We start from the raw sequence: 26,485 nt of genomic DNA, 5'->3' as shown, positions 1-26,485 counted from the left end.
AGCCCCAGTTCAGTTCCCCGCTTAATTATACTTATGCTGATTTTTTAGAAAGATAAAGACAGAGGCAGAGACAAGTGCAGGAAACTTTTTAACTGGTTTGTTTTATTGATTGAGATGCTGAGAGCCGATGGGCCGTTTGAGAGAGGACATTATGTCATGCCAGTTAAATCTTGCTAATAAAATATTAATTAGGACGGAGAGGGAGCGATTCATCTCATTACCTTTTGTACATAGAGAATGACAGGAGTCAAAAAGAGTTCATACCTTATACAGAAGAAAGACAACATTGATTAAGAGAAGACACACAGCACTGTGCTATAGTGAATCAATTTTATGAAACAGTAGAATGAGATTAAAGGACTGAGTTGCTGTGTATTTACATTTATGCATTATTTACATATAAAGCATATTTGGCAGAGGCTTTTATCCAAAGCAACATAGTGTGCATTCAAGCTATACATTTTATCAGTACAATAGGTGTGTTCCCTGGGAATCAAACCCCCAACTTTTGGCATTGCTATTATGCAACACACTACCAGTTGTTCTACAAAAACTACAGGTTTGTGTAATTGACAGTTGCCTCCATAATGCTTTACTCTCACAGTTATTGTCTTCAATCCATTAAAGGTGCCATGGCACAATACTTTTTTAAGACGTCAAATAAATCTTTGGTGTCCCCAGAGCACATATGTGAAGTTTTAGCTCAAAATACCATATAAATAATTTATTATAGCATGTTAAAATTGCCACTTTGTAGGTGTGTGCAAAAATATGCCGTTTTGGGTGTGTCCTTTAAAATGCAAATGAGCTGATGAAATTCAAACACTGATCACAATAATGGTGGTTTGTTGCATGCAATTAAAACTCAATTGTGCTTTTCTCTTCACTAAATGGCTTTGCTGTGGTTGGATGGTGCAGTTTAAGGGGTGGTATTATTATAATAAGAGCTACTTATGAAATCATAAATAGAGCAAAATTTCAACAACCTATTTTTTTCATGTGCTTGTACCATAGAGAATGGTTTACCAAAACTAAGTCACTGGGTTGATCTTTTTCACATTTTCTAGGTTGATAGAAGCACTGGGGACCCAAACATAGCACTTACACATGGAAAAAGTCAGATGCCACAGCCCCTTTAAAAATCATATAATACAACCTCAATGTCGGCAAAGAGAACCAGCAATGTTGTCCCAGGTCCTGTGATAAGGCAGACTCATTACAGCTTTACACTGCTGGGTGTATGGTGTGTCCACGCTATTAATTTTGTCATTCCCTCCCTAAACACAACACATCTCTATCTTTCAAACAAAGACGCAAAGCAAAGCAAACCCACGGCTATGAATTCTTATTAAAGCATTAGGACTGCTACTCTGAGATTTACCTTCCAGTTCTGCTTTCATAACTCAGCTTGTTATCCCACTGTAGAAGACAACAACACTTCTGTTTACATATTTAACCTATGACCCTCTTCAACTTATTATATTGGTTTGCTGGATATAAGTTCAAAAGCCTAACAATCCTGAGCAAAACCTCCCTTTGGGGACATCCTCATTTGTAAAAATTGTGGGGTAAAATGACCCAACTGCTGGGTAAAATGACCCAACCCAGCATTTTTTTTTTTTAGAATAAAAATTAAAACTTAAAAAAGTGTAAAAAATATAAGTTGGGACATTTAATTTAGCTTGCTTTAAATAAATGAATGCTATAAAAAGAACCATTCAAGTTGGTTCACAAGTGTGACACAATGTTCACCCTTTCACATGCTTCCTTTCAGATTCCTTTGTCAGCCCGGTGACTACATGCATGTTTTTACTTCAGACTTTTGATGTCACATCTTATTCCATCCCATTGAGTATGCCGTCAAGCTGCAACCTGCAAAACACAGCAAATGCTGTGACTCTAACTCGCTTTGATGTAGGTAAGCGGAAAGCCATTATCAGCTTCTGCTCTCTTCAAGCAATTACAAGTTCCTTGGCGACTTTCTAGTGGTTCTTGTGAGGACCATAAACACACCAGCACCTAAAATGACTATTAAAATTTCATGACATCCAAATGTTTCCTTCTGTGCAAGCTGGAAATGAACTGCTGCAGAAATAATGCAGTGTAGTGAGTTTACCTTGTAAAGGCATTCAGTCCAGAATCTCCCTTATGTGAAAAAGATTTGTTGGTATGGATGTGAAAATGCATGTCTTGGTACCTGAGCAAAAAACAAATGGTTTTGTCCTTTTCAACTAATGGAACAGATGACATGACAAAAGATAAAGCAGACGAGGCCATTTAATACATTTTTGTCATTTTTAGCAAACTGATAGAGCATTAGCAGCTCAAAAAGTTGTACGTTTGATTCCCACTGAACACATATAAACATATACACTCACCTAAAGGATTATTAGGAACACCTGTTCAATTTCTTATTAATGCAATGGTGTAATGGTGTGGGAGATGTTTTCTTGGCACACTTTAGGCCCATTAGTGCCAATTGGCCATCGTTTAAATGCCACAGCCTACCTGAACATTGTTTCTGACCATGTCCATCCCTTTATGACCACCATGTACCCATCCTCTGATGGCTACTTCCAGCAGGATAATGCACCATGTCACAAACCTCGAATCATTTCAAAATAGTTTCTTGAACATGACAATGAGTTCACTGTACTAAATTGGCCCCACAGTCACCAGATCTCAACCCAATAGAGCATCTTTGGGATGTGGTGGAACGGGAGCTTCATGCCCTGGATGTGCATCCCACAAATCTCCATCAACTGCAAAATGCTATCCTATCAATATGGGCCAACATTTCTAAAGAATGCTTTCAGCACCTTGTTGAATCAATGCCACGTTTAGGCAGTTCTGAAGGCAAAATGGGGTCAAACACAGTATTAGTATGGTGTTCCTAATAATCCTTTAGGTGAGTGTAGCTTGAATGCATTAAGAACCTGCAAAATGCATGAATAGTGTGCATTACATGATCTAAAGCATCAACAATGCCTTCTTATAAAGGACTATTTCAGCTATACAAATTACTGATAGATGTATGAATTGAAGTAAAAAGCAATACAAGCACATTTATTAAACATTTTTAGTATAATTGGTGTATGAAAAAGATCAATGACTTTCAGCATGACATGTAAGTTGCCATTTACTAACATCTAATCTAAACCCTTAACAAAAGAGTAAAAGCTATTATAGATCAAAGGGTGGACTAGCTCTCTATTAATGCCCTTTGAATTAAAATGAAATGTTAGACGTGCACATATTGGTGTAGTGCTTTGGGTGTACACATTTGTCTGGCCATGTTGACTCCTGTTGACAAGTTGTTTTGAGTGAAAGATCACTGGGGAAGTCAGCCATGGTGCCATCTCTGGCCAATCAGAGCTCTGAAAACACAAATGACAGACATTAGCTGGGTTTCCATCTAAACGTAATGTGAATCTTTACAAAATTCACAAAAAAATAACAACAGCAAATAAAACAAGGCACGCTTGCGGAGACAGGATTGCATGTAGTTACGATGGGGCAAGTTATTTATTTATAAGCAGTGTAACTTGTAATTGCCAAACTAAATGCTGTGCACAGAAGAAGGAATGCAGCGTTTTGGATGCAGGCACTAGCAGCAAGGGCATTGCAACGACGTCGAATCCCATATATGGTAAAGCGGAAACAGTTAGACGGTCAGTCTCGTGTGTTTAATGTTCACTACAACAGAATTTATTCTGCAAATGCATTTCCATCTCCCATTATTCGCATTTACTCTTTTTTTAAAAACCACTTTAAGCAAGCGTAAAAACTTTTGTGTGTTTTATGCAAAATTTGCCATTTCCATCACTCGATTTTGATGCGATACTTCAAAATGCGCATAAAATCATGATGATGGAAACATGACAATTGTCTGCGAGTAAAAAGCTGTTAAAGTAAAGACCGTACTCCAGCACAAAGCCATTCGCATTTATTCATGGGTGTCAAATGTATCTTAGCATATCTCACAATAACTTACTTTGCATGCGCAGGAATATATTCTAACATTAAACATCAAGTATTCATTTGTAAGTCATATCCCACATTTTGCAGTTGCACATGCTTTGGGGTCTTTATCCTGAGGACATGAAAATGAATTAATGAGGTGATTCAAGTGCTCTCAAAATAACTAAAACCCAGAATAATGCAAGAGAGAGAACTACATGGTTCAAAATACTGAAACCATTTTGCTGCTTTCCATTTTTTCCCATTTACAATCATTTACAAAAATGACTGGCATTTGCTTGGCTGTACAACTTGAAACGGTTTCCAATAAAGGGATCTAGTTTACAAAGTAAGAAACAAAACCTGACAAATCACACAAAAGAAACGCATTCACAGCATCAGCTGCGGAATCAAAGCCATCTTTAAATGCACTAAACTGTTATCTAATATCTTCTTGTTGTCTTGTATACTAACTCTTAAAAAATACTATTTTAATTAAGCAAAGGTTTACTTGACCACACGGTATAGCAGCTCTCTGTGCGAATCTATGTTAAGATAAATCTCTGGGAAGACAAATGTTGGGCTTTCATTTGACACTGAAAGTACCATAATCATGCATAATGATGCACGAAATGCTGAAACAGAAGAAGTGCTTTGAATGAAATTTGCATTCTGTATATGAAAACATATACGTTTTGCTTTTTCTCTCAAGAAAAATATGTGGGCCATAATGTATCCTATAATGCTTCCTGCGGGATAGGTGCATGCAGATAATAAAGTATGAAATGTTAATTCTTCACCAAGACATTGTGTTTTATAATACATTTGATTTATGTTGCAGTGTCCTTGAAAAGAATATCTGAGTGTAATGAAATGTTTGGTTTATTATCATGTACAAAGGCAGACTGCCAAATGTGGTGGCAAATGATCTTCAAAACATTGGCTTTAAAATAGATTTACGGATTAATCATCAGTGATATAAAGTCATCCGTGTGTGTGCTGTACAAAAACAAGTGCTTGACCAATTGGAAACTGGCACAGAATAACACATTTTACCGTTAAGATGTTTTTAAGGAGATTTTTTTCAACACTTAAAATAGCACTTGAAAAAACTAAAACAAATACACGTGAAATGCAATATCAAAACACTACTATGCAGACCTGGCCCTCAGTGACTTTTGGAGATAAATTCAGTCTCTAGTTGCAGATGCTGTGGGCAGATGTAATTTCGTATTGTTTCATATCAGGAGAGTTTCAGTTGATGAGTTGTGTGTGACCTCGGGAGAGCCGAACAATTCATATATATTCAACTTTTAGATTTCACATCAAAGTTGGGCTCAAGATGCACTGAGAGCTCTTCGACCCACTTTGCTTTTGTTTAAAACACATTTCATTAGTACTAGAATTACCATGGGACTATATCCACTCAGTCACAAAGTGCATCAACGACAATTCCTGCATCTTAATAACCCACTTTTATTCTGGAACCTTGTTATCCAACAAAATTTGGTTGTGAATATAAAAATTACTCAGCATGCCAAAGTCTCTCTCTCACTAGCTCTCTTTCCTCCATGTAGTTATCGGAGCTCTTCTGGGCTGTCATGCTCTGCTGGTCTTCCTGAAGTGATGGCCTCTTGCCCATTAATTACCTCTACAAATAATTGGTGTTTCCAAACACTCTCGCTGGCATGCAAAAATGTCATCTCGCTTGGCTAATTTCTGCTGACTAATAGATCCATACATTATTCACAATTCACTTGGTCTGACCGATCCAAAGCTCTTTGCTTGCCCCTAGAGGGGGACTCAATTTGGATGTCATTCATTTTAAATGAAAGCAACCCTGTCCATTTAAGAAGATGTGTTGTTGTACTTAAGACGTCGAAGGGATCAAGTGATCTAACACCAAAACCAAATAGTAACCTGAATGAGAATTGTACATCTGGTTATCCTTTTAAAAGAGGGGACAAAGATCATTATCATTATTGACAACTGACTGTGTATATCTAATACTTAACACTGAGTTACAACCAGCATATGAAATTGAATTACAGACAGGGTTACATATAATATCCACTTTAGGAAAATTATTAAATTAGTTTGTAAAGAAAAGATTTTGTAGCAATAGAATCATCAAAACATAGGCATGTTGATGACTAATCATTCATCTATTTATCTTTATAGGGATCAGACAGTACAGTGTGATTTTCACTAATAATATTTAACAAGCAATTTTTTTCTCTTCAGTGCCTTAATAGCATTTTTAGATAATTTATCTACTAAATAATTCAATTGGACTCTATGCTTTGTGTGCATTTACTCGATTATACTTGATGTTGCAATTTTACACTCAGTGAACATTGTAATATCAATCAGGAACATTTTATATTCAGATGATTCTATTTACAGACTCTGCCATATACAGCTTGGGTTACATCGCCACCCAGTGTGTACATTTAAAATTTTCCTGTGTTGATGTCTGAAACGCATGCTGTAGTACAGCAGCCATACAGCTGGGTAGTATACACCGTCAGAGACATCAGTTCAACATGAATTGTCTGATTAGTTTACTTAGACGTGTCTGTCAATCTATCTGTCTGTGAATCTGTCACCCAAAACACATGAACAGCTTTAGATTCTTAAAATTTATTTGAAAAGATATGACAGGTTAACATTATCATTACATAAATATTTTGAAGCACTAATACAGTTCTGTTAATGTTTTTTCTACAATGTAAAAAAAATCTAGTTTTTACGGTAAAAAAAAATGGCAGCTGTGTTGCCACAAAACATGTAAACAACTTTGCAGTTAAAAACTGTAAAAATACAGTGGCATTTTCTTTTTCATAATAGCAATGTTTTGTAAACTTTATAATTCTTAACTGTGTATTTAATTAACTGGTATATGTTCCTGTTAAATCTGTTTTGTACTTAACATACAGTACATCTTACCACCATAACACAGGTGGTCAAATGGATGGCCATATGCTGAATCAAAATGGTCTTTTCATAGATCGTTGCCAATACATGTAGATGGTGCACAGTGTCATTCACAAAACATGATGGTAACACGTGACATGAAAATAACGCTATATATACATTAAACACCACAAATTGTAACATAAAACATCATAATGTGCGTAACCGGTAAATTATAAGAGAAAACATAATAATGTGAAGAGTCATGCAGAGAATTGGGTGAACGTCCTTTTACTGTTTTTCACCATACATTTTACGGTGAGTTGTAGTTTTAACTTACATAAAACATAATTTTAACAATATTTTACTGTAAAAGTACATATTTAATTCAGTTGAATATTATATTTTTACAATAAAATATACACTGTTAGCCCGGATAAGTTGAGATAACTTAAAAAACGAAGGTAACTCGTTGCCTTAAAAAAATTCAAGTAATGATCACTAAAAAATTTAAGTGAAGTTTACTTAAACATATAATTTGTTCTAAAAACAAATTTAAGTTGAATAGACTTAATGTTTTAATTTCTTCCAATATTCCTGCACTCTTAACCCGGATTAGTTGACATAGAAATTTGTGAGGAAACCCGTTGCATATAACTTTAGTTTTTATCTCTTTATATTACTTTTGATGTTATAAGTGGTATTATAACACAAAATTAGTGACTGACTTTAAGTCAATCATTGAATAAACATGATTCTCCACAGAAACACACACAAAACTGTGTTTTTGACATACATTGTCAGTACTGTGGAGAAAAATACAATAAAATGTTCTGAACAAGGTCACTGATCACCTGAACGGTGACTTCACAAAATGATAATATACAACAAAGCAACATCAATAATATAAGAGCTTGAACCTATATGACATTGTATTAACAAATATTTGAGAAGTGAAAGTTCTTATCAGTTTTTATTCTGTGAAAAAGCAAGTTCTTATCAGTTTTTATTCTGTGAAAAAGCAGTAAATAATCAAAATATTCAGGCGCAAAGGATTATGGATATTCCTCACATGAACTAATAATTTTAAGTTCATTTTACTTGGTTTAATGGATTTTGTAAGCTTAAAAGTTAAATCAACTCAACTTTTTAAGCTTTGGCTTCAAAACAGAAAATATAAAATGATGTTTACTTGATTGTTTAAGTAAAGACAATTTCTGGGTTAACAGTGTATGGTAATTCACAAACACATTTTGCTTTCAAAATTATAATTTTACCGTAGAATTCAATGTAATGTTTATGTTTTGTTAAATCTATTACAGCTTTTAACTGTACACTGTAAAAATTAGCTGTAATTATGCAGCTGGTTGCCAGTAACTAACTGTAGAAGATAAAGACTGAAAATGTTTCATGTTGATTTAACTTTGAACAAACTGTTGCCAGTAAATAACATAAATGTAAAATCTACATTAAGTTACTGGCAACCAGCAGATTTTTTTACAGTGATGTCAAAGGTTTTTTAGAGTTAACCAAATAATATGTTTTTACTGAAGCATTTTTACATATTGAACATTTATTACAGTGTACATTCAATACCATACCCTTTAATCCCTTGTATAAATGCTGTTTATTGTGTCAGATTTTATGTGCATCAATGTGGTTTGACTTTATTTTATATTGTCTGTTACAATCCTTAAAAGTACTCATGACAACAGACAAATATAAACTCAGTTATAGTCACAAATATTTCTTGCATCTAACCAGTTTGAATTATATATTGCATTCGGGTTGTTTTAGTATAATGATGGCCACAAGAGGGCAGTTGAGTATCAGCAACTAAAGTGCAGAACTACACAACACATACCCATGTCAATAGTCACAAGAATAATCACCTTTCTCTAAAATGTTTGTGTAACATACACATGGCTATGCATGACATACAGGTATGTTCAAATCACCTCTTCTTGTTTTTAGTTGTAGTAATATAAGACAATACACATATAAAACAATTTAATTATTGAACAACAATGATTCACGGCTTTAACGCATGAAAGTATAAGTCGCTATTGTCAGTCTGTCAAACTGATTTGAAACAAATTATATTTCCTTTAAAATACTGTGAACAAAACATACACTGATATGAATATACAACATAACTGTTTAATAAATTAGCTGATAACTTATGCACGCTCTTAAAGAAAAAAATGGCATCTGTGGTTTTTTAACATTATGTTCCAGATAATCTTCACTGTTTTTTACAACCTTTCTTTAGCAATTGCTTTAAGACAAAATTGTTAGCCTTACCCCTGACATTTAACAAAATGGATTACATTATAATAATATAAATGATAAACAATTTTAGAGAAATCATTCTTCACGTTCATTTATGGAAAAATATTTGTTAAATGGATAACTAAATTGCTAATGGCCATACGGCTTACACTTTGCAGAAATCACATTTAAAAAAAAAGAAAAGTTCAAACTGCCATTGAAACATTTGCAACTAAATATGTCTACGCAGAGCACTTGAACTGGGCCAAAAATGCTTTCACAAATCTTTAAAATATTCAGCAAGACACTCCACATCATGTGACTCCCCACCACCAAAATAAAGATTGTGTCACCACTTAAATGGCAAACATTAAATAGTAATACATGTGTATCATGTGAACAACAACTAATTGGTCATTCTATCATAAGCATCTTATATCACAAACTAAAAAAATAAAACAACATTAGACCAGAAGTGGTCGGTGTTCTCAGCCTCAACACTTCACAGGACTACACACTGTAATTATGTAAGGGATCTCATATTGACAAATGTTTTTAAGGGTAGTTACATGTGCAGCTCCTCAAATCCTCTGGCCTGGATTTGAAAAGCACTTAAAGGACACTTCAAGACCAAACACAGTTTTCTCTACTCAAATCTCTCTCCTGAGAGTCGGCTCTCCAGAACACAGTTTTCAAAGTACAAAGACTCACCAAACGCATAAATCAGGCCCCAACAATGAAATGTAAAAAAAGAAAAACAATTGCACCATTGTATCTTTAGCCTCTGTCACTCTTTCCTCTTTCTTTGATGTCTTGACACTTCATAAAAAAAATAATAAAACAATAGGTCTAACTGGATGTGTAAGTGCAAACCATGCATTATTGCAACCACCTTCAAGTTCAAATAAACATTTAAATCAGCAGCGGTTTCAAGTAAGACTAAACTTTGCACATTTCTAAAATGATCACAACAAAACTGCAATTAAACAAGTGCCAAGATGAAATTATTGAAGGGAAATGAGCAAACGCTAAATCCATTATTTGAAAACGAGCATTGTTATTAGCTTAGCAATACTACTTAGCAATATTTTGAGTTAAAAAATAACTTGTCTGTGTTGAAGTTAATGTTTACTTCAGTAATGAGTACTGAAAGCATTGTACTACTCATACAATACCACGGTCACTTGACAGATTTTAATTTGTGGCAAGCATAAAGAAACCAGTCAATGAGCATGAGGAGGTGTGAATTAGACTCCACCATATGGCATACTGTACTGAATATACAAATGGCCCTTCTTTCCTTTTCAGCCGAACGCAAATGTTAAGGATTAAGTGGCTTTTATTTCAAGCAGCACAGAGCATACAGAGCAAAAACTGAGCTCAGATCAATCGGTTACGTTTATGGGTTGGGGAGTCTGTGATGACATCTGCACACTGGGCTGAGGTTCGCTTCCTACTGCCCGCGCTACCGAGGTGGAGGGCCATCTCTTCTGATATGAAAGTATTCAAGTCCATGTCGTGCAGTCCGTTTCTTCTGCGGCCTGCGCTTGTGCTGCTGCTTACGTGAGTAGGTGAGCCTGGAGTGCTGGAGCGGACGCTGATGCCCGCCATCGCTCCACTTAGACCTAGAAATGGAAAAAAAAAAGATTTAACCAGTTCGTCAACAAACAATAAGAATGTTAAAGTGCAAAGTACAAATGAATCCCATAACCCAAAAGAAGTATTTACCATGTAGTGCTATAGCCTCACAGAAGGGCTGTAAATCACTCTCTACAGATGACACAGAGTCCGATGAAGGTTGTCGATTAGGAGACATGACAGTCAGTTTAGGGGCAGCTCTAGTAGTCCTTGGTGGTGGCGCTTTGCCACATAGGAAACTTATCAGATCTTCTCTTCGTATAGTTCTTCGTCGCTTTTTAACCCAGGCCAAAACGTCTTTGTTACGTCTCTGATGGCCAATCTGAATTCCTAAATCGTAACTCCTTTTGTGCGCATCAATGCTCTCTGTAGAAAAGACCACATTCCAAATGAATTAAATATGCATGGTGTGCAAGATTAAAGCTTTAGTTTAGTTTATGTGTACCTTTGTAAAGATTTGTCACCGCTGTTGCAGCATTCTGAAATGGAGACCAGACTGAAAGTCCTTGCTGATGGCAGACTCGATCTGCAAGACAGGAATAAAATGCTAGTTTTACCAAAACAATTTGGTTAGGGTGATTAGTGCCAACTAGATAAGCATAGGAAATCCATTTTCTAACTTAGTAGACAATGTGTCATAATCAGCTGTTTTTACAATGGATTAAGCCATCTCGTTACCACCCCAGCTGCCATTTCCAGAAAGCCATTTATTGCACAACCATAAAACAGCTCCATTTTTGCTAAAATAAGACAGGCTCGCCATTTTGTACTTTTTTTCATTACACTTGCTAAGCTTGCTATGAAACATCGCAACCATTAACAGTTCAAAGGCAATCCATGCAAGTCAGACAATAGCTGGTTATTAAAACCTTTCTGCCTAGACACTATATTTGGGTAGCATAGATCCATTTAAGTTAACGTTAGCTAAATTCGGGTATTAAAACGCATAAAACACATAATGGCTAAACCTTGCTTTACGTGTTTTAGTAAGTTTGATAAAAAGAAAAAGATACGTAAGTTTAACCCACCTTCAAAAAATGTATCTTTGCAGAGCTAACTAGCCGGCTGTTTAGGCAAGCCGGTTAGCGAAGCTAACATAACAACGGGCAAACTGTCAATCACACCGGTGTGGCTAATGCTAATTACAGCTAACTTAGCACGATTAAATTCAAGCCCACAATTTGATTCTGATCGCTTTTGTGGTCTAATCGGTTAGTTTGGAAGATTTGGGTAGGTATGTGCTATTTGAGAAGGTTTCGGTGATGTTTTCACTAGTAGCAAATGGTTTCTTTAGCCCGGTGGGCCGCTGATGTTTGCCCACAGACCTTTATAAAGTTGCGCTACCGCCGTGGCTGAATTCTGGAAGAGATGCCAGAGTTTCTCCTGGTTCTGTTCCACCTCTTCATCGTTGGGTTCGTCTTTTTCGGCCACTGCCAGGCACTGGCGCTCCCACTTAGAGAACCAGTATTCGGGTCCGTGTTCGTGGATTTCCGCTTCGCTCTCCTCCTTCTTCTCCTCCATGATGAATAGCGAAAAACTTCGGCTAACTTCTGGTGCTTTTCGGAGGTATTTTGGGGGTTTAATGGTAAATTCGCGTTCTTGAAAGCACGCGCTACTTTTGAAGTGTCGATTGTTACCGTTAGTGTTGAATTTATGTGTCTGCATTAAAATTTGATGATGTGAAATGTTTTGTCTTTTGTGACGCCGAATTCTTGTTAGGCAGGACTGTAACTGACTGCCCCGGTTAGAGGGTCGCTTTTGCCCTGCGCAGATTCTGCCTGTTCCGTTTTAAAACACGCCCTTTAAATTTGCGCATGCGTGGAGCGACTGCTTTTGATCTCTGATAACAGACGGATAACAAAATATTTTATTTAATATTCTTTTGCATGGCGGTTAATGCTTTCTTTATTTTTGTATATTTTTAACTCATTCAAATGTTTAATTTTGTTTTGTAGTTGTTAGGTCTACCTGTGAAAAATGCTTTCATTTTTTTTAAATAATTTTTATATAGAAAAAAAAATGAAATTTAGTTTGATGTGTAATCTGTACATGGCCCTCAGACATGATAAACATATAAGACAGTAAAAGAGTTTTGGTCAAATAAATGTAATGTGAAAACTTTACTCAAATGTTTAAGGGTGTCTGATGTTAACATTTATTGTGAGTTGCCATTTTTAGCAGGTTGAAACAGTGTGATATCTAAATAATTAATAATTTAATAAGTTAGTAATCTTTCTTTTGGAAGGTAAATTATAGTTTGTTCTAATGTCTAGACAACTGTGTTGTTGCAATTTTCTATCATTTGTTTTGCATTGCTAAGTCTCCTTCCTTGAAGGAAATTGCATCCTTTTAGATTTACATTTATTTTTGTTATTGTTGTATGAAGTTTCAGACATATCTTGGTTAACTCATTCCACACCTGATAAAGCATAGCTATATAATGTAAATGAGCTGTGAATAATTGTTTGTACTCCAAATGATGGTCCTAGTGTCTCAAAATGACCATGTGAGCAATTTCAGCATTATGGATGTGACATTTGCAGTAATGCATTTATTACCAATATACTAATCCATCTGTTTATGTTTTCATAAACCAGATATCAGACAAATATCATACTCATGTTTTCTATTTTAGATGAGGAAAACATGCATGCATTATGGATGTGACAAAAAAATTAAACAGGTTTTTGGGAGACAATTCTGTGAATTAAAATTCACAAACCAAACAGAAGAAACAAGAATTATGGACGTGACAATTCTAAAATTTGCCCTTATTTAACTGTGGGAAATAATAAAAAAGGTTTGTGTAATTTTAGAACATTAATAATAAAGAGTTATTTTTGCATGCAGTTTAAATCTGTGTCCATTTATTTTCAAAACATGAATGATTATGCAGACAGGACCCAGCTGCTCTTTTACCCTGCCAATATTTTTGTGCAATTATGCCCCCACCCTACCACTTTCACATTGGCTTCTCAATGCTGTATAAGTGAATCAGACTAGACAGCATGTTTGATCAAAGGCCATGACTGAGAAAAAAACAACAACAACATAATGATAATTCCCATTGGAATGGAAAAAATGCATAAAAGAATATAAAATAGCAAAATATTTTCAAAACAATGTCCTTGTTCATTTCTGACCCTGAATTTAGGTTTAGAAAGACTCTCCTCATAATATATCAGTCAGCAATTAATATTACAGAATGCATTTATTTTTTCTGATTATACATTTCTAAATTGTTTAGTTTGTGAAGATTTTAACAGTAAAAAAATGTTGATGTAATATTGATTGCTAGATGATAAATCTAAAGTCATGGTTAGAAATTATTTTTCAACACGTACATAACCTACAAAGATGGTGGTATCAAGAAAGCAAAAAATATATTGTCGTCTTTCCTGTATGGGTAGAGTTTCAAACGATAAGTTTTAATAAACTACAGAAAGAGGCAGCATTTGTGTGAATGGTGTGCGCCACTGTTTGGATCTCCATGCGGATGTGACATTTCAGAGAGGAGCGCGACCGCCATTTTGAGTTTTACCTCAAACTGAACATCATAAACCACGGGAGCGGGTGAGAGAGGCTCTGGCTGTGACCGGGCAAAAAATATATTTTCTAATTTGAATAGACGTTTGCGATGCAGCTTGGGGTGCAATTAAACATTAGGGCTTCATGTTAGTTTCACGTGTGGTAACAACGAGACAAACGCGTGCATCTTAGTGACTTTAAACTTCTAAATTGGTGCGATTTACCATTACAGTCTGGTTTGAATGGATAGGTTTTTTCTCCGCTCCCCCCCAGAAGAGGGACAATCGGAGGACTACACGGACTGGAAATATTGCAGAGAAAGTTGTATTTAAAATTAATCTTTCGGAGGCGCATGAGTCGCATTATTTTTTTGTTTATTACTTTTGCTAGCTTCAGCTATCTAGCAACTGCTAGCGACAAACAGGGTATCTGTTTTCCCCCGCTGCAGGTTGCGAGTTGAATTTGCCCCGTACTTCCACGGGGAAAAGCCGGGGCTTAATTAATCGGGCCTTCTTGAATCAGAAGCCCGAGGCCACCGACTATCGTTAACGTTAGCATCCTTTCACCCAGGCGCCGAGATTGGGCGAATAGCGAGCAAATACGTCCGCGTTTCTCTGCCTGCTCCCCCACCGACCTCCCTTCCTCCATCCCCGGCGCTGACAGCAGACAAGGCCGAGGTCGTCTTAGTGCAGGCCCAGCCGCAAAGGCTCGACCTGTTTACTCCACCTCCGCGTCCTCCGACTCCACACCAGCCACCCCGGACACCTGTCGCCGCCGAACCGCCATCAGACCGACCCGAAGGAGACAAAGAACCCAGGCATCACATCATCCAAACAGCCGCCAACATGAATCATCATCACACCCAGCAGCAGCAGAAAGCCGGCGAGCAGCAGCTCAGTGAGCCCGAGGACATGGAGATGGAGGGTATGCCAAGGCCTTGTGCAAAAAATCAAAACAATCCCGATTTTAAATGTTTGAAAACACTAGAACTGATGTTATGATTGCAAACCAGCTCTTTAGCTGGCTGTGTGTTTATTAGCAGGCAGCTCTGTCGCATGTTTTGACCCTTATGGCTTGTTAGCCAGCAGCTAACCGTTGCCTCGCTGCATGAGGAGTTTAAGCAGTCAACAAAAGTCTACTCTTCCATCGTCATGATGTATTTACTTTAGTACTTTAGTTGCACTACGCTTTGTTGTTATTCAATAACATGTAGTTGTTGTTTTAAATGTTGCTGTTGTTGTGACGGTTACTCCTGTTGGATTTTTATTCTATTAGCGCTTTGGCTATCTGCATTAACGTGGCGCAGCCCATCTTTAAGCTCTTGTATCTAACAAACTGTGTCAGGTTTTCGTCTGATTATATAAGGTGGCTCTCGCTTACACCTGTAGATCCTGTGGGCAACTTTTTGAAAAGCATCAGGGGGTTTAATGCTCCACGATGAAAGGGGTTTGGAAGCGGTGAAGTGCGTTCAGTTGGTTATTGAACAAAACGTTATTCCTGTGAAACTCGTGCTGAATGGATGCACGTAAGTAATTCACTTGTGGATGATAATATGATGTACTAAATTGGGGAAATGGGACAGTATGTATCGGTAATGAGTTAACCATGTTGATTCAAATGACAAAAGACGTTTAACGTTACTGGTTATTTCCCTAATGAGATGATCCTTCAAAAGGTTTGGCCTGAGCAGTAAGTTAAACCCGGCCAACAATCTATTCTAGTTTGACCCACCAACTAATTTTAAGGCATCCTTATCCACACAGTGTAGTGTGCAGTTTAATATTAAATAACTATTGAATCTTGTTTGGATATTTATTAGTTGTTATATGGTTTATTCCAGTCAGCAAATGCCGTGTTTTTATTGTAATGACAGTTAGTGAACATGCTTACTGAATAACAGCACCAATGATTATGACAACTACAGTAAGTTATGTAGGTGTCTTAAACTATATAGATAACGGTACGAAACGCGATCTGGTTGCCTAAAAATACACCGTATCACAATAAACTGTTAAAATGGTCTATTAAATGTGTTACTGTCATTAATCGTTTATTATTTCCATTGGATGTGATCCGCATAGGAAGTTATGCAGCTCTATTAGGGGGAGTGGATGGCAATTTTATTCCAAGATGGTGGACTGTATTTTGCACAGATCAGTTTCTGCGCGGCCTGCTTGCGTATGTGTTTGTTTATATCGGGGAGACAGCACGGCCCGCGGCACATGATGGCTCACCAGAGGATCCGCGATTCAAGTAATTTATTTGCTCTGTATCCCGGTTACATCGGATAGTGTCGCATGTCACGGTCTGCCAGTTATTTGAGCTTGCGTTTGCGAATGGAAATGTTAGCACCGCGGCTAACGGTGTGCGTATCTGGGGGAGGGGGTAAACGACAGGATCAACTCGGGAACGAGTCAATAATGTAATGCAGTGTCCTTTCTCTTTGACACATTTGCTGTTGTAAATGTATAAATAACTGCGCTGTACACTTAATTTTGGGCATGTAGTTTGTCTTGGCCGCCAGCTCGTGATGTGCGCGTGTGAATGAAGGCCGCTGATGTAGCGCGGGGATTTTATGCTTCATTGTATAACGAGTCATGCTCGCCATTTGCAATCATTGCGGCTTTCTTGAACGGTTTTGTTACGTGTGTCCAGCCTGTGGTTGCGATAAGACAGAAAGTCCCTGAAACATGGCACTAATGTCTGACTCATTGTATTTCAGATGCTTGATTTTGCGATGCATTTAGTCAAAGTTGTGCATTGCACGTGTGGGGGCGTTTCTAATGATGCTGTCCAGAGACCTGCACTGAGACCAAGATATACAGTAGTGGCCAAAAGTGATGCACTGTGGGCGTTTTGTACGGAATTTGATTTTAATGCCCACGCAGAAGATTGGATTAAACCATCTAAACATGGAGGAGTACGGTACTGAATCTGTATCAGGGAATATGGGTTTTATTCTAATATACACAAAGACACTGAAAAACAAAACTTAAGGAATTTAGTATCAATAAAGCATCAGTTGTGTCAGTTATTAATGTTTTGTTGATCCTCATGTTTTTTATTAAAAAGTCATTATCTTGGGCTGTAACCCGATAAGATGTGTGCATGTGCAATTTTTTTCCATGCCTCCTTAAATTCTTCCCAAATCTGAAGCTTGGTTAACCCTTCAAGCAAAACTATGCAACACCTGTTTAAACAATGTAATAAATATTTAATTTTATATTAGAGGAAAGCGTAAAGATGTCAATTATCCATGGGTGGACATTGCTTTTGGCCATTACTGAACATATCGCCACACTGCCACTACTATTTTTTTAAATATAGTGTGTCTCTTGGATGGTTTTGGTTTTTGATGGCATTGCATATAGAAATGCTTAATAGTGATAATGGTACAAATAAAGTTGTGTAGGGCAATGCATAAAATAAAATGGTTGGTTATTTATTTATTTATTTTTATTTTACAAAAAGAGTTCTTACAAAGATATGTTTTAAAAAGTTTTACTTGTTTTGTCTATTGTTGAAGCTGGGGACCCAGATGATCCTCCAAGAATTCCACAGAATCCTGTCATTAATGGGAATGTGGCTATGGCGGATGGCCACAACAACACAGAGGAGGACATGGAGGATGGTAAATAGCATACTAAGATATAGCATAATATTTTAAAACGCATGAGAGATCAGGTGAATGCAAGTAAAAAAATTATAAATTTGATATTGGTGTCATGAGAAAATGTATGAGCTACACGCACAGACTAATAATATGTCGCAACATTTTCTAACAGACACAAGCTGGCGCTCTGAAGCCACTTTCCGCTTCGTTGTGGAGCGCTTCAGCAGGCTGAGTGAGTCTGTGCTCAGCCCGCCCTGTTTTGTGAGAAATCTGCCCTGGAAGATTATGGTGATGCCCCGCTTTTACCCAGATAGACCTCACCAGAAAAGCGTTGGCTTCTTCCTTCAGTGCAATGCTGAGTCTGACTCTACGTAAGCAATTACTACCTTTAAAATTACTACCTTAAAAAAATGAATCCAAGTGTTAACACTGGCCACTGGTTGTGTTGCATAAAGCCGGGCACACACTATTGGATTATCGCATCATATTTACCACAAATTTCTTCTTTAGAGAATCTGAGAGAAAATCGGGTGCTGGACCACGATCAAATGTTCAGCTCAAATTATCATGTAATGTGTTATGTTTAAAGGCGGGGTGCATGATTTCTTAAAAACACTCTGGAAAGGGGAGTTGGGCCGAGTACCAAAACGCACTTTTAGCCAGTCAGCAGTAAGGGGCATGTCTACAAACCGACATTGTTGCCTGGGTTGTGTATGTGTGGGGTGGGTCTATCAAAAAAAGGTCCAGATTCTATTGGGGTAGGAGCGTGTTTGTTTAGATGATTTCAAATATCAACATTGGCTTTCGGAGATCATGCACCCCGCCTTTAACAATCAAATCTTACACCTGATGTGTTTGTAAGAAATATATGGCTGTTCATATCAAACATTTAATATTTAGGATTTTAAATCGGGGTTATTACATCATTACTGTCACAATAGCCAATGAGAGAGGAAGGTAAATAACAGACCATTTGAAATGCCGACCGCGAAACAAGCTCATTTCCAGTAGATAGCGGATAAATGGATACAACTACCTAAATGACATGTCTGTAAATATGTATCGTGATTGCTGCCCTAGCGGCTTTAAACACACCAGGTGAGTGTAGAACGCTGCCTGTGCACTTACAAATGTAAACATTAAAAGTAATGCGTCACAATGTCTATACTTCTCCATGAGGTGATGTGAAGCACTCCCTAAATAATATCCTGGGGTGTGCAATGTGCATGATTTTTAAATCTTGTAGTGTGAGCATGTTTAAGATTTGATAGAAGAATATCGAACAAGATTCTTTTTATGTGTGTACTGCTACCAGATTTTATAATCGGACAGGATTTTACAAATCCTGTAGTGTGCGCCCGGCTTAAGCAAGGATCTCGAAATGTCTGAAGGTGTGGATTTTCAAACTTCAAAAGATTTTATGTGAAATTTATGGTGATTTATTAGTGTAAAGCACAGGTTGCATTTATCCCCATTTTTTTTATATAAATGTTTTCTTGACCAAATAAACACATCAAAATCATCAGTTTTGCAGGATTCATACTTAACATTGTTTTAGTTCTTTTTAAACCTTTATAAACTTTCATTGTAGTCAAAATTGTGTGTCTTGATGTCTTGAAATGATTGTTATAGACTTGAGTTCGAAAATGATATAGAGCCAAACTATCACAGCGGCTGCACAAATAAGTAAGTTACATCTGAAGAAGGTACCTTAATCATTTTTTAGAAAAACAAATAAACACATGACTTGGTTGAATATTATAAGGATTGTATGTAGAACGACATCTGGTCTGTAATAGTTTTGTATGGGATGACCTTCAATCAATGGGATGTGTAAAATGTTTAACCATTTAGTAGTTAGTAATTCAAGTATCTTTTAGTTACTTCAACATGATCTTCATTTTGTTTTAAATATAATTTGATATAGTTGTGTTCTTCAATTTGTAGGTCCTGGTCATGTCACGCTCAAGCAATGCTCAAAATAATCAACTACAAAGATGATGAGAAATCTTTCAGCCGTCGCATAAGTCACTTGTTCTTCCATAAGGAAAATGACTGGGGCTTCTCCAACTTCATGTCATGGAGTGTAAGTTTACACGTTTTGTATGAACGTCTCTGCTGAGGTGACTAGAGCCAATTAGCTCTTGTTGAGATAAGGTCTTGGTATGATTTCAGGATGTGACTGATCCAGAGCGAGGCTTCGTGGAAGATGATAAGGTCACTTTTGAGGTCTACGTTCAAGCCGATGCGCCTCACGGCGTGGCGTAAGTCATTCTTCATGTGCAATATTGAATCTAAATGAGTTTTAAAAGAGAAGTGTAGTAGCTGATGTCAGTTTTGGATTTATTCACAGTTGGGATTCAAAGAAACACACTGGCTATGTGGGGTTAAAGAACCAAGGAGCCACATGTTACATGAACAGCTTACTACAGACTCTTTTCTTCACGAACCAGCTGCGGCGGGTAAGACTTCTGTCTTTCGATATGTTACGCAGCTAGTTTTGTTCTGTTCAAAAAGTTCCCTTTTAAGGCAGCTTCCTAACCATCATGTTGGCTCACAAGTGACTGATTTGGAGCATGATATATGGACAGCAACTTCGTAGACCTCAAAAAAAAACTGAAGTAAATTTAAGATCTTTTAGCTTAAATAGTGGTAGAGTACGAACAATAGTGGTAGAGTACGAACAAATGTAAGTTTAAATTGCATTTTATTATACGTTTTAAATAAACTACAGGTGATCTTGTAGCTAAGTGGGTACAGCATTGTAGTAGGTGATGGCGCAAAGGAAACATACATTGAAAGCACCGTTAGTTGCTATGTATAGGCGATTTCATCGAATGCACAAGCGTTGTCACGGTTTCCCTCCTGTCCTTAAGTTAACTTCCAGTCTGCTTTTTTTATTAATATTATTTTTTGGTCTGGCTAGTGGCTGTACTGACCTCTACCTTGTAGACATTTTTTTTTTTTTTGCAGCCAGGCAAGAATTCGAAGATCTGTATCTAACATTGTATACATTCATTTTACAAAAGAATCTACTCGTGAGGGACTGTGTTGTTATTGATTATTTGCAGAGGTCTACCATAAGTTAAATTTGGGCAACGGAAGCCGTTTATGTTGTCACCGCTGAAACGTCTATCAAAGCATCTTCCAGATGCATGTCTGTGTATATTTTTATCACAGTGTTTGTAGTATTTAATGCAGTATAATTTCGTTTAATTGACTGTTTATCCTTTCTCATACCATTTAAGAAATTGGTTAACAAAATTTGTTGCATGTATTGTGGAATGACCTTAAAGGTATGCTGTACCTACTTTAGCTCAAAATGGGTTATGTTAGCAGGCAGAATAATTAAAATGCCCATGATGCCTTCAAAGACAGCACACAAGATTTGGGAACAGAACGAGTGGTTTCTTATGTCTGATTTCCCCAGTGATTTTTTCTGTGAACTTGCCTTTTTTCTTTCTAGGCGGTTTATATGATGCCCACAGAGGGCGATGATTCCTCTAAAAGCGTTCCCCTTGCCCTGCAGAGGGTTTTCTATGAGCTCCAGCACAGTGATAAGCCTGTCGGGACGAAGAAACTGACCAAGTCTTTTGGGTAGGGTTTGATTAGAGGATATGAGGGGTTTTTTCTCAAGTCCTCATACATGTAACTTGTATAGTAAGGTTTTCTGGTTGTTGTTTTTTAGGTGGGAGACACTAGACAGTTTCATGCAACATGATGTACAGGAATTGTGCAGAGTGGTGAGTACCATAACCCTCTTTAGATCTAAAGTCCTTTAGATCTTTTTACACGGTGATCAGTTGAGAGCAACTGTTTTCTCTTGCCTTTTCCAGCTTTTGGACAATGTGGAGAACAAGATGAAAGGAACTTGTGTTGAAGGCACAATTCCCAAGCTCTTTAGAGGAAAGATGGTGGTAAGTCAGCTGGAACCTGTGGGTTTTCTTGACCTCGGATTCATTGATTCACTCTCACCACTTTTGAATGTTTTCTCTTTCAGTCTTACATCCAGTGTAAGCATGTGGATTATCGGTCAGAAAGAATAGAGGACTACTACGATATCCAGCTCAGCATAAAAGGAAAGAAAAACAGTAAGTTCAGCTTACAACTTTGCTGTCCTTCATTTAATTGAATTGATTTTGGTAGAAAGTTATGAGATATGCTCGATTCACTTGAATAAACAAAGAATTACTGGCAAATGCAGATCATCAGTGTGTCACAATACAGCATACATATGCACAGACAGATGTAAAAGTATGTAAATATGATATACTTGAATCTATAGGACATCTGACCTGTGCTGATCTTTTTTTTGTTTTTTTAAGATGTGAAACAATATCAGTCCAAACAATATTTTATTTACTTGATTTGACACTTTTAATCATCCATCATTGACAAATTTTATACTTCTATTAGGGTTGTGCCAACAGGCGAATGTATCGTGTATTGACGATCGTCAGACATATTGCCAATAGCAGGATCCATCATCATATGGTGTTTATCATCATAGTTTCAAATTAACATGCGCAAAAAAACAGCGAGTGTGGCACGCATTAAATTTTAGAGCGTATTGACGCGCTCGGATTAATGGCATCAGTTTTAAGAAGGTTGCCGTCATGACAGTGTTGCCCTTGATTCTTTTTTGTCCACCAATCAAGTGACTTGTCATAAATGAGTAAAAAATTAACAAATAAATGAGTAAACTACTGCCCCACCCCCCAATACTATCGCGTATCAGCGATCTCAAAATGGTCCATATCACCCAACACTAACATCTAAACTTGTGTGTAATAAATTTATAGTTCATGACCATTCAATTTTGAGTTAGACTTTTAACCTTAAGTCAAGTTTGGTATTTTACACTTAAAGCCCTGTTTTCAGATTGTTTATGATGAAATGGAACGGTTTTGACTGAAATTTGGACACATGATGCTGGTCCGAGAATTTTTGTTTTCTGTTGTATCAACCTCCACCTCTACAATGGCTATATTAGGTGCACTGGAACAATCCTTCCTAAAATGCATTAAACCTTCGTTTACAAAGACGTGAAACTCACCGAGTGGTCAGGGGTGTTCACTGATATGCTCACACAAAAATCGCTGCACAAGATGTTTTCCAACAGGTGTTTTACCATTCGTTGTAAACTTGACCTATTTTTCACACCCGTGTATTCTTCAGTTGAGAGCTTGAATAATAGACACTCCAGCCCAGTTGGTGGCGATAATCCACCTTTGCCAATTCCAAGAATACAAACAACTCATTTCCGCACCCGGCGGCGGAGTAATACCGTACCTCACAGCACATCTAATACAAGTCAATGGAATTGGACAAAAACTACAATAAAACATGTACCCATTGTGGAGGTGGGGGGTGATGCAGGGAGCACCCGAGGATTCCCGGGCCAGCATCATATGTCAAAATTTCAGTCAAAACCGTTCTATTTCATCATAAACAATCTGAAAACAGGGCTTTAAGTGTAAAATACCGAACTTGTCCTTTAAATTTGCATTTGGATGCTATTTTGTACCAGAGTTTTCATTGGGTGTCAGATAGAGGTCTTCTCGGGTCCAAAAAAATTTACTCGGCCCAAAATGACCCGAATCACTTCTTATCCGAACACGACTTGTATAAATATATATATTTTTTAAAGAAAGACTCGACCCGAGACAAGAAAATTAGACCCGAGTCCAACCCGAACCATTTTTTTTTTTTTTTATCCGACTGGACCCAGATGTAAACGGCATCGACAAATGTGCTGTCTGCAGCCCCGCACGCATCAGTCAGACAGAAAAATCCTTGTTGGCCTCCTTTCCAATTTGGCCCGCTGCTCCCTTTGTTTTCTTTTGATATCTGACAACGACACCAACGTAACCACTAAAATGTGAATTTATAATTAACTGACAGGGCTCAATGAAAATTAAAGGGTTAGTTCATACAAAAATAAAAATGACTTAAATAATAACTCACCCTCATGTCGTTTCAAACCGTTTCAAATATGTATGTATACTGTCCATGTCCAGAAAGGTAATAAAAACATCATCAAAGTAGTCCATGTGACATCAGTGGGTCAGTTAGAATTTGTCGAAGCATCGAAAATACATTTTGGTCAAAAAAAAGACTACTAAAAGCACATTCATTTTAAATTACCCAAGACCCAATGCCACTATTATTATATTCAATCCAAGTCCGAGGCACACATGAAACATTTAGACCCGAACCCGCTCGGTCGGACCTCGGGTTTTTGGATATAAGTTGACCCATGAAGACCTCTGGGTGTACAGGGAAGATCTGACACTAAAGTATTTATCATTCCCACAAAGTGTTTTCTGCTCTCAAACGCAGGTGACATTATTGCATTGTAGATATGCTATTAAAGAATGATATCTGCCCACAGTGTGTGAGCTTGGTGTTCACGCATTCCCTTTACCTCACAGTTTTTGAGTCATTCAAGGATTACGTGGCAGTGGAACAGCTGGATGGGGATAACAAGTATGATGCAGGGGAACATGGTCTACAGGTAAAACCCTTGCATATTTCATCCCGTACACGCACCTCTTGGTTCCAAATTGACTGAGCTTCTTGTTTGTTGTTTTTCCAGGATGCAGAAAAGGGTGTGAAGTTTCTGACCTTCCCTCCTATCCTGCACCTACAGCTCATGAGGTTCATGTACGACCCTCAGACCGACCAAAACATTAAGATAAATGACAGGTAAATCATTTTTAACGTTACTGCTTTGATTAAGATGTAAAGTGGCTGTAAAAATTAGTGTGTAGTAATGAATGTTCTGATCGACAGTCCTTGTAAATTTTGAGATTGATGGCCTGTTTTCCAGACAGAGTTTAGATTAGTCCAGGACTAGGCCTTAGTTATATTAGGACATTTAAATAGTTTTTATAAACAAACCTTATGAAAAACTAATACTGCTGTCCGTCTTGAGACAAAACAATGGCATGTTAAGATATGTCTATACAAGGTGTTTTTAAATTGGTAGCTCAAACATGCATTTTAGTCTAAGACTAGGATAAGCCCTGTCCGGGAAAACGCCCCTGAGAGTGAAGAGCTTGATGGAATGAGAGACAAAAAAAACATTACACTTCCATATCATTTCCATAATGTATGGATGAATTGAGCGTTATGATTTATGGGTGGTCAGGATTAATGTGTGTCCTGCAGAGAAGAAGATTACGCTCTTAAAATATCCTCTTGAGAGTGACTCATCTAAACAGTGTGCTTGTTGACTGAGCAGTAACTTGGATGCGGTTTAAGAGGGTGTACACTGTATTCCCCTCACTTACTCATGTAATCTTTCTTGAATAATCTAGACGCTCTCGCTTTGTGATATGATGCTGAAGAAACAGGCTGAGTTTAATGCTTCATGTTTTGCCCTGCAGGTTTGAATTCCCAGAGCAGTTACCTCTGGATGAGTTTCTGCAAAAGCCTGATGTAAAAGACCCGGCCAACTACATTCTCCACGCGGTGTTGGTGCACAGCGGAGACAACCACGGGGGTCACTACGTCGTCTACCTTAATCCTAAAGGAGACGGCAAAGTGAGTGTCACCGCACCAATAGTGAGAACCTTTTATTTCAGGGGTCCCCTATGTTTCTGTTGATATTGGGTTGGCTTTCGGGTGGTTTGTGGGTTGCATGAGATGTTTTATGATTCAAGTATTGCATTGGTGGGCTCCAGACTGCTAAGAAAGTGTTGCATTTGATTTCAAAATTTGATTACGTGCTGATGTATTCTGTTGTGTGTGAGAAAACAGAAGTCAATGAGTTAAACAGCACTACACAACTAACACAACAGGTTTAATAAAACACATTTTGTTTTATAGAACCGTTACATATAACCAAGATATTAATAAGCCATGCATGCTTTTACCTATGGATACCATGATCTTTACATATACACATACCCACAGTCTTTAATGATAGAGCTGCAAGATTCTGTATAAAATTAGAATCACAATTCTTTTGCTTAAAATAAAGAGGCTGTTTACACTTGGTATTAACATGTGTTTTCGTCAATCGGATCACAAGTGGACGACGTTAATGCCAGGTGTAAACGGTGTTCAAAACTTTTTGAAAGCGTCCACTTTCAACCACATTCACGATCGGATTGCTTTTGTAGTGTAAACGCACATCATCAATTGCGCTGAAAATTCAGAGAAAGCTCTAACATGTGCATGTACAAAACACTGTGCATCATGTTTATTTGCTAAACAAGCAGTGGACTCTGACATAATATTAGTTTGCGTCCATATAAACTCATCATTACTCCCGCTCACGTTTGAATGACAGCAGAGAGACTCGCCCTCCGTCTCGACAGACCACCCCCTCACAGTATTCAAGACAGAAATGGTCGAAAGTGGACAAAAGAGACGGATTTAAATTAGAGGTTGACCGATTTATCGGCCGGCAGATTTTTGGCATATTTTAAAAAATCGGCCTTGGCCGATTTAGCTGCAAAATTAGGCCGATTATATGCAGGCGCATATGCGGGCATCTAAGCGCTGTTGTAGAACTCGTGACGCTGGCTCTTGCTGCAAGCAGATCGCTCC

The 26,485-nt window shown here is 37.5% G+C and overlaps 2 protein-coding genes across 9 annotated transcripts in view; one reads left to right on the top strand and one right to left on the bottom strand.

The window, feature by feature from the left end:
* Positions 1–8,871: 8,871 nt before the first annotated feature.
* hapstr1a (HUWE1 associated protein modifying stress responses a) lies at positions 8,872–12,572 on the bottom strand. The gene is made up of 4 exons (XM_055194170.2): positions 12,111–12,572; positions 11,231–11,311; positions 10,876–11,151; positions 8,872–10,772 (listed from the first exon to the last, which is right to left on the bottom strand). The coding sequence occupies exons 1-4, from the start codon at positions 12,448–12,450 to the stop codon at positions 10,528–10,530; spliced, it is 942 nt and encodes a 313-aa protein (XP_055050145.1). The 5' UTR covers positions 12,451–12,572; the 3' UTR covers positions 8,872–10,527.
* A 2,245-nt stretch (positions 12,573–14,817) lies between these two features.
* The window catches only part of usp7 (ubiquitin specific peptidase 7 (herpes virus-associated)), a 28,280-nt gene continuing 16,612 nt past the window's right edge, over positions 14,818–26,485 (top strand). Inside the window, exons 1-14 of one of the 8 annotated variants that reach the window (XM_073857369.1) lie at positions 14,818–15,237; positions 17,840–17,944; positions 18,099–18,297; positions 19,559–19,612; positions 19,874–20,012; positions 20,102–20,190; positions 20,280–20,388; positions 21,393–21,523; positions 21,615–21,669; positions 21,763–21,843; positions 21,927–22,017; positions 24,361–24,443; positions 24,525–24,634; positions 25,318–25,495. In XM_073857369.1, the coding sequence (XP_073713470.1) occupies positions 15,159–15,237; positions 17,840–17,944; positions 18,099–18,297; positions 19,559–19,612; positions 19,874–20,012; positions 20,102–20,190; positions 20,280–20,388; positions 21,393–21,523; positions 21,615–21,669; positions 21,763–21,843; positions 21,927–22,017; positions 24,361–24,443; positions 24,525–24,634; positions 25,318–25,495 (1,503 nt within the window). In that variant the 5' untranslated portion in view covers positions 14,818–15,158. Of the gene's footprint in view, positions 15,238–15,581; positions 15,839–16,411; positions 16,567–17,839; positions 17,945–18,098; positions 18,298–19,558; positions 19,613–19,873; positions 20,013–20,101; positions 20,191–20,279; positions 20,389–21,392; positions 21,524–21,614; positions 21,670–21,762; positions 21,844–21,926; positions 22,018–24,360; positions 24,444–24,524; positions 24,635–25,317; positions 25,496–26,485 lie in introns of those variants that run through there. The other 7 variants (XM_073857367.1, XM_073857364.1, XM_073857363.1 and 4 more) reach the window with 7 other exon arrangements.

Source organism: Misgurnus anguillicaudatus, chromosome 19 (genome assembly GCF_027580225.2).
Source record: "Misgurnus anguillicaudatus chromosome 19, ASM2758022v2, whole genome shotgun sequence".
Lineage (NCBI taxonomy): Eukaryota > Metazoa > Chordata > Actinopteri > Cypriniformes > Cobitidae > Misgurnus > Misgurnus anguillicaudatus.
The sequence above is the reverse complement of the archived record's forward strand: the minus strand, read 5'-3'. Positions and strand labels throughout refer to the sequence as shown.

Coding starts and splice junctions, on each gene's coding strand:
- hapstr1a (XM_055194170.2), bottom strand. CDS start 12,450: ATGCAGACACATAAATTCAACACTAACGGTAACAATCGACACTTCAAA. Junction 11,312..12,110: donor GGTAGCGCAACTTTATAAAG/GTCTGTGGGCAA, acceptor CCTGTCTTGCAG/ATCGAGTCTGCCATCAGCAA. Junction 11,152..11,230: donor GGTGACAAATCTTTACAAAG/GTACACATAAAC, acceptor TCTTTTCTACAG/AGAGCATTGATGCGCACAAA.